The following is an 8,236-nucleotide window of genomic DNA, read 5'->3' on the forward strand; positions in this document are numbered from 1 at the left end:
TCTTTCACGTAAAAAAATAATAATTATTTCACGTCTCATCACCAACACGGAATCTCTGTGAAAAAATCTTTCGATTTCATGGCATCAAAAATATGGCCCGTTCATTAGTTTAATTTTTTTAAATACGTATTATGATGAAAAACAAAGAGTTTATTGTCTATCCAGGCGAAGCAATAAACTTATGTCGTTTCTATTAAGCCATATCAGAAAGTGGTATTAAATTAAAACAGACAGACATTACGTTAGAATAGCAATTTAATGATATCCCTTTATATTTTTTACACCGGCACCAGGGTGAATATCCTCGACTAAAATCAAATCGTTGTTTTGAACCAGGTGGATGCTGCACATTGGTGGTGGTGGAGGGGAGTCCCCATTACCCGTAAAGCGAGTGTCCAGAAAAGCGCTATATAAGTGTAAGCAATTATTATTATTATTATTATTATTATTATCAATTGATCATCCTCCGAAGCTAATATCAGACTATTAACGCCCTAAAAAGTCAAATATCTTCATCCTGTTAGTCACGGCAGCTGATTCAATTTAACCTCAAGCTTCGAGTTTTGTTTCTCAATACGCCAACAGGATGTCCATACGGGTCTGTCACTAAGTGCAAATGTTGTGATGTGGGACAGGTTGATACAACTGTACTACCTAGTGACGTCACGTTCCTCCCAAATACCTATACGGTCTCCACCCCTTCCCTTAGGTGTGGCGAAGCGGTTCCCAAAACCTCTCCGTGTTTTCCAGTTTTGCCATTTAATGACGATAACAACCACAACAGCAGTGCATGTTCTCTTCCCTTTCTACTTTGATATCCCCTTTGTTTCAACATACCTGATGCGACAAGAGGAAGATTTCTCAGTCTCTTTTATGACTAGGTGCGTTAAAAAAACCTTTAACCACACCCTCTCAAGACGGACTTTTTTTTTACGATGACATACGCTGAAGCATCAGGTTTTTGAAAGACTAAACACGAGAGAAGTTCAAGAAAATCCTTCCAGTGGCCAAGTAAAATCACACTGCAGGAAACAAGTCCGGGCCTCGTGCGACAGAGGTTGAAAATCACCAGGTGCGACACGCGTGTGATTAAGTCACGCAGGAAGGCTGGAGAGATGGGATTGATGTACTCCGAGGTACTGTTCCGAAGGGCTACCTGAATGTTACAATGGTATCTTTAAAACGGAGTAAAACGTTTTTAATATCGCAGACGGTTTGGTTTGCGCAGAAATGCAGATTGCTGTGGTTGTCTTTTTTATCCGTAAAAACGTAATATGTTTCTCCAATGTTTTAGCTGTTTGGATTTTTAAACATTCTTAGTATCTTTCAAAACACTTCATTTGACATTTATTAGGCCTACTGTATGTCAGAATCTGCTATACGAAATTGAACTTTTTGTTTTGAAAAAGGCCGGCCCAAAATTTAAAGTTATACCTGGACAGAAACATGAAATACAGAAAACGTGATGTGGGGTTCTGTTTAAAAGACTGGATACTTAGTATTAAAGGGTACATGTACAATATTTGATTACTTTGTAATCTTTTTAATTATCATATTTCTCGTTTTTTTACATGGTTTAGGGATTATTGAAGCTATTAGCTGTTAATGTATAATAACGGATGGTTTTTAAAAAATAATATATTGGTAAATTGATTTTTTTAACGACAGTTCTTATACGACAGTGTACAGCGGTCTGTAGTTTTGGAAATGTCAGTCTAAGTGTAGTGTTGAAAAAACTGCCTGTTTTTACAATTTTCAGGCAACTGAATAGCTTCGTTTATTATCCATTTAGACTGCTTTCAGATGTTTCTCAGCACAAAAGGTACTGTAAACGATATATCATGCGCAATACATGTGTGTTATGCAATACATGGTGTATTCTTTCAAAATGATCAGTTTTCAAAATGTTCTTCGTTCAAAAATGCCCATTGTTTTAGGAAGTGACTGGTACCCTTTTGTTTCAGGAATTTGTAGCAACATGTCTTGAAATACTTCCAGGCAATGTCGATTGCAATATGTCATTGGCAATAACTTTATGGTTTTCTGTCCGTTCAGTTACAGGAGTGATGTCATGAAAGCAGCTTCAGTTACCTGTTCTGCCTTAGGTTACTGTTGGTATGTTTGGTCCTATGTTAGCAGATGGCTGAAGTATGGGACAATGCAGCCAGTTTCATTCAATAGACTTCAGCTGTGTTAACTGAAACTCTGCTACTGAAAAGATTCGAAACAGAGGCCTTTCTGCTGTTGGAATGTTAATGTACTTAAATAATCGTTTAATAGAGAAAATGAACTATTTTTTATCAGGTTGTTAGAAAATAATTTTTAGATTGACTGACGGCGCTTGTTTCCTTGCCCTTGGGGACAAAAGAAATCCTTATTTTTCAAAATTTTTTGTGAACTATTCAGATCTTTCATACAAAACTGTGTCTCTACATTCTCAGTTGTCAGAGAAATTTGTGGTGCAGTCTTATGTTTTCAATGTTGGAGGTGTATTTTTTGGATGGTACAGTAGGTACAACATAGCAGGTGTCGTGTGCTTTTTGCAGAAAACTATGTCAGTGGGCCGAGTAGGGCCCGTCATACTTGCTACCTTTAATTTGGCAAGATAGGTCACTTAACCTGTTTTTTATTTTAGTTCTAATCTCTCTCGCTGCCATGTTTATCAGTAAAAAAATCTTTTGGAGGAACACTCCAGTATTCAGACTATATCGCAATGACAATTCATATAAGTCACACTTTAGGGGAGACAGTGTTCCACAAAATTAACTGGACCCAAGTTGACTATAAACATGGAGTATTGTTTGAACAAAGTATATTTTAGTTAGCATTTGAATGTGATTGTCTTTCTGTAGCCCATTTGTCAAGCTGCATATGGCAATGACCTACTGGAGGTGGTTAGGCTGCTGAGGAAAGACCCCAAGAATTTAAATGCCCAAGATGTCATCTCTGGAGACACCCCACTGATAGCTGCTTGCCGACAGGGTCACATTAGGATCGTGATGTACCTGCTGGAAAAAAAGGCAGACGTGTCACTCCGAAATAAGGTAAGAGTTAAACACGATCAATGTGGAGAAACGTGTACATTTCATTGCTTTCTCAATTAAATCTAATAAATAACTGCTGTTGTTTGAGTGAACAAATGACTAGATGGGGCATGAACTGGCTATCCTTCTCTAATGTTCATTTGTTTGCTGTTTATTTAAACAGCTATTTATGTGGTATAAGTTTCAAAAATAACATTAATAAGAAATCAAATCACCTGAGAACATTTTGCCTAACATAAAAAAACAACAAAAAGACATGATTTCCTTGTTGCAATATGAGTTTTAAAATTATTCATGATTTTAACTTCAGTGAAAACAAAAAAATGCCTAGTTAAAACATAGCATAAACAGAGGAAAACAAAACTTAACTTTGAAGATGGCTAAGGGCTCAATTTCCCTGGGCCCACTTAATTTACAGTACTTACTGTAGAGTGTGCAGTTTTCCCATGTAGTTCCCCAAGGGGAAATAAAAACCTCAGTATTTGTAGTTCCAAGCTTTCTGGAAATGCAGAACTGCAGTGAGATCAGATCCTGTAGTCTGACCTTGTCAGATCTCTGAAACCGAGCAATGCTGGGCCTGGGCAGTGCTGGGATGAGTAACTTGTAAGCTAAACCAGGTTGGTACTGGGGGACCAGTAGGTGGTGGTCCTCCCTCTTGAGCACAATTTCTACTGTTTGGTGACAGGGGGCACTGTGCTGCAGGAAGTTCCATCTTTTAAATGAGGTGTTAAACCAAGGTCCTGACTATTTAGTCATTAAAGATCCTTTGGCACTATTTATAAGACCAGAGGTCTGCTAGGAGTGTCCCATTCCAGTCTTCCCTAAATTTTCCCTTAATTCAACAGGAGAAACAGTTTCCTCATTTGTTATGTTATCAGCAGTGTAGTGGTGCTACTGGTACATAATAAAAACACAGGCAAATGCTGCTGTTTGGTAATAAATCTTCCTATACTTTAAAGTACAATTTACGTATAGGACATGATACATGAAAAGCAATATATCAGTGTTAATTATTAATAAAATAATATCTAAAATAACTATGTTCTATATAGTGTATGTACTGTATAACTTTGGAAAATCATTTTGCAGTCATTATCATCATGAATTCTAAGGGGTTGTATCTTGTACACTACTTTTATCTAGTTTGCAATGGTTTTTTTTCTTGGTAGGATTTTAAGCAGTTTTATGGATCTATTTTTTGTCATTCTAAATGTACTTCTGATACTGTCATTGCAGTTTCTAACACTGCAGGGTGTTAGAGACCATGCTTATTTTCAATGTACTCTGGCATAGCCACAAAAAGCAGAGGTCTTGTGCATTATGCAATGTGCCATTTAGGCTATGCTTAAGTATTTTTAATTGTAATACTGTAACACATCAAGTATTGACCATAGGTAAAAGACTGGAGATGTCTCTTTAAGGTGTCTCTCAAATTAGGCTTGTCTAATCAAAAGACAGAGTCACTTGTCTAGTAGAAGATGCTTTCTCTGGATATTACTAATACTGTTGGGTCCTAAAAGATTTTTAAAAGCCAGTAGTAAGGTGCAGGCTAGAGCACGGCTAATGAGATACTATCAAATCCCCAGAAAGATATTCCATTTTAATTCAATAACTGCTCTTCTCTTGATCCAATCAACTGGACTTTTGGAGAGATTTGAAAAAGAAGCGAATTGCTTATTGAATAAAACAGTATGCTATAGATTTATGCAGAACATGAAGAACTGCAGTGCTTTTAGGATTGAATGGTTATTATTTTGCTCTAACCATCCTTATTTCTTTGCCAACAGAAAAAGAGGACATCCTTGCATTATGCTGCAAAGAGAACATTTACTTTCCTGGATTATCTGATGATTATAATTTTGATGCCTGTTTTATTAATTGGATTGCTTATAATGGTATGTTATTTTACTGTGGAATTATGAAACCACTGTCTGCTATGTCAAAATTTGTGGAGAATAAATCTACTAATCTTAAATGAGACCTTTAATGTATAAAAAAATAAGTTTGAACATATCAATAGAACTAAAGTAAATGCCTTAACTGTAACTGGGTTAAAACCTCAAAGCCTTGATGAAGGTAATAGATGCTTTTAGAGATTCAACAAGGCCATTCCATTTTCAACTTCATCCTACCTTCCCCCATTTGTCAACTGTCCATTGTGCTGCCCTGCTTCCAGTAATACCAGATATCCTCAAGATAGCAGGCAGTGGTCCAGCACAGGAGCTCTCACCGAACCCTGTGAAACCTGCTCTGCTGGTCGTAGCTGGCGGCAGGCGCAGGAAACATGCTTCATGCCTGTCCAGTCAAGATTCTCCCTCGGAGGCTTGAGCCTGTCCATTCTGTCCTAGAGGGGCAGTGGTTAGAAGGAAGATGCTGTCTCCACTTGTATTACCCAGACAACAGACTTTTGATGCAGAAAATCTGGGTTTCAGGGCTCTGCCATGGCTTGGCCAGTAACCGAAGAGAAATCCCAGGAATGAATGTAGGTCCTTAACAAACAACTGTCAGAAGCACAAATCGACTGGTGGTCTTGGTCATTTCTGGCTTTCGGGGACTGCGGAATATCAGCCACCCCTCCATCACCTCTCATATGTTGCTAGCAGTGTGGAGTTTTTATAAACCTGGATATCTGCCTGTGCCATGTCTGTATACAAACTGTATATACAGTAGTATGCACATGTAAAGGAAATGGAACAACAGCTGTGCTTTCTTGTTAAACTTTATCTTGTTCTTTAAACAGGAGGAAAAATTCAGGAAGAATGTGACGTTAATGCAGCTGCTATTAAGCACCACAGTCGACATTAATGCTACAGATAATGTAAGAAGAGGTCTTCTTCATTAAGGAATGCAAATTCAGAATTACTCTTCAGTGCTTTAAAAAGTAATTACAAAAGGCATGTACATGTCGGGGAGTTGAAATTGTTCCACCCGAAGTGATTCATCATCCTCAGAATGGAATCGTTTCAGTTTTCTAGCTTCTTGGTAACTATCACTGCAATTCTATGTGATTAAATACTACAGGTATTATTTATATGAAATTCAATACATGAAGGTTAAGAAAAAAGGCTTGACAGCCTTTTAACACCGAATATTTTTAAGTGCAGCTAAAACCAATGCAAAGCAGCACTAAGTCTAGAAAAGCTGGTTCAGACATGGGCTAATTTGTAATTTGGCATTCACCCAAAAGCTGATTTACTCAATTGGAGAAATTGCATTTACAAAGTGTTGAATATTTTATCTTCTAGTGTGTTAGGTAGGAAAAAAAAGTTCTATAGACAGTGAAAATAACCTGTTATTTTACCTTTTGTTGCAGAAAAGAAATACAGCACTTCATTATGCTTGTCAAGGAAAAAGTTCCAGAGTAATCCCTCTTCTCTTGGAAAAACATGCAGATCCTTCAATAAAGAATAATGTGAGATTTTTTTCCTGTATTGTAATACTCTTCCACTTGTAGCTGACATGCATCCTTTGTTTTGCTCGGCTTAACGTGGGGTCTGCTTGTTGGCTTATAATACAGTAACTTTAGTATTCCCCACTTTGCTTTTCAAAGAAACAGACAAAGATGTAAAGTCTCAGTAAACATAACCCAGACTCCATGGAACACAATGGTCAACCCAGATGCCTAATTATATTTAAAGTATGTGTGGTTTACATATCAGTGTATTGTGACAAGTGTAACAGTTGTTTGTATCATTGTCTATGCATGGCTCAGCAACACTGTACTTAAGTGACTGCAACAATTAGGAGGCACGGTTAAAATCTCTTAGCTTTACTAAATATAAACTAAGACTACAGCACATAAATGGAAACACTGCTGTGTTGTTCACAGAATCAACTCAAATAGAATAACAAAGATATAGTAGTTCAGGTGGGTAGCTGCGTCAGCATGCGTAGGCTGCAAAGGAACAAGTAATAGGTTTATTCCATGCTGAAAAAAAGAAGAAAGAGAACACAACGTTTCGGCCGTGGAGCCTTCTTCAGGTGTGAGAGAGACAGGGCAGTAGGCAAAGGTAAAGTAGCGGGAGAACAAAGGTTGGGAGGGAGGAGGAGTGAGAGGCGGGAGCAGGGGACAGAAAGAGAGGCCAATCAAGAGGTGTGAAGTCAGAATGGGTGCAGAGAGGTGTGACCCATTCTGACTTCATACCTCTTGATTGGCCTCTCTTTCTGTCCCCTGCTCCCGCCTCTCACTCCTCCTCCCTCTCAACCTTTGTTCTCCCGCTACTTTACCTTTGCCTACTGCCCTGTCTCTCTCACACCTGAAGAAGGCTCCACGGCCGAAACGTTGTGTTCTCTTTCTTCTTTTTTTCAGCATGGAATAAACCTATTACTTGTTCCTTAACAAAGATATATACTATCATGTCACCAGTCATCATACATGAATCTTACTTGAAACTGAAAGAGTATATTATACTGTAGGTGTTATGCACACGTAATGTTTTCTTAAAAAGGCAACATTAGGACTAAGTGAATAGTGGGGAAGTAGAATTAAAGTACTGTAAATCAGTTTAATGACTGAAAAATGACTTTAATCTCCTCTAAGATTTTTTTGTAATAACAAGCAGACCTTTATCAAATTAAGTTTTCTTTCAGCTTGATGACACTAATTGTTAATTATTTTGTCTTTCAGGATGGTGAGACCCCATTAGATATTGCAAAGAGGTTAAAATTTAAAAAAATTGTGCAGATGCTGAAGAAGGCCTAACTGCTAGTTGGAATTGTGAGAATCAACAAATTTCAATGGCTCTTGTCTCATTGTTGTCATAAGTTTGTTATTGCTGTTTTTATAGTAGTGTGCACAGGACTGCATGCTTTACCTGGTACATTATTCATGCATTTGTTTGCTCATTATAATGTTGGTGGAAAGTTGCAGTAATTGTGTATGACTGAAAGACTTTCTTTTGAAGTTTTTCAGTTTTACAGTGAAATAAACTGAAATTAAAAATTAAAAAGCAGGGTCAGCCTAACAGTGTGTAAGTTCTATTCAAATAGAATTAAAGAAGTAATCCATCTTGACTGTAAATGAGTGTGTTCAATAATAATAAATATGTTTCATTAAAAAAAAAACTATGGTTAAAATTCAGTATTTAATCCTCTACTATTTATGTTAGTATTTTACAGCTGTATGTTTTCTGGTGAGAAGTTTTGCTCAGGAGCTGGATAAAATCAGAGCTTCATTGGCAATGATACTGAAT

At 37.3% G+C, this 8,236-nt stretch overlaps 1 protein-coding gene across 1 annotated transcript; it reads left to right on the forward strand.

The window, feature by feature from the left end:
* The first annotated feature begins 711 nt into the window (after positions 1 to 711).
* On the forward strand, positions 712 to 8,108 carry ankrd22 (ankyrin repeat domain 22). The gene is made up of 6 exons (XM_088634809.1): positions 712 to 1,136; positions 2,853 to 3,044; positions 4,832 to 4,939; positions 5,785 to 5,862; positions 6,358 to 6,456; positions 7,672 to 8,108. The coding sequence occupies exons 1-6, from the start codon at positions 1,116 to 1,118 to the stop codon at positions 7,744 to 7,746; spliced, it is 573 nt and encodes a 190-aa protein (XP_088490935.1). The 5' UTR covers positions 712 to 1,115; the 3' UTR covers positions 7,747 to 8,108.
* Positions 8,109 to 8,236: the final 128 nt, after the last annotated feature.

The sequence above is a fragment of the Lepisosteus platostomus genome, chromosome 6 (genome assembly GCF_059453375.1).
Source record: "Lepisosteus platostomus isolate fLepPlt1 chromosome 6, fLepPlt1.hap1, whole genome shotgun sequence".
NCBI lineage: Eukaryota > Metazoa > Chordata > Actinopteri > Semionotiformes > Lepisosteidae > Lepisosteus > Lepisosteus platostomus.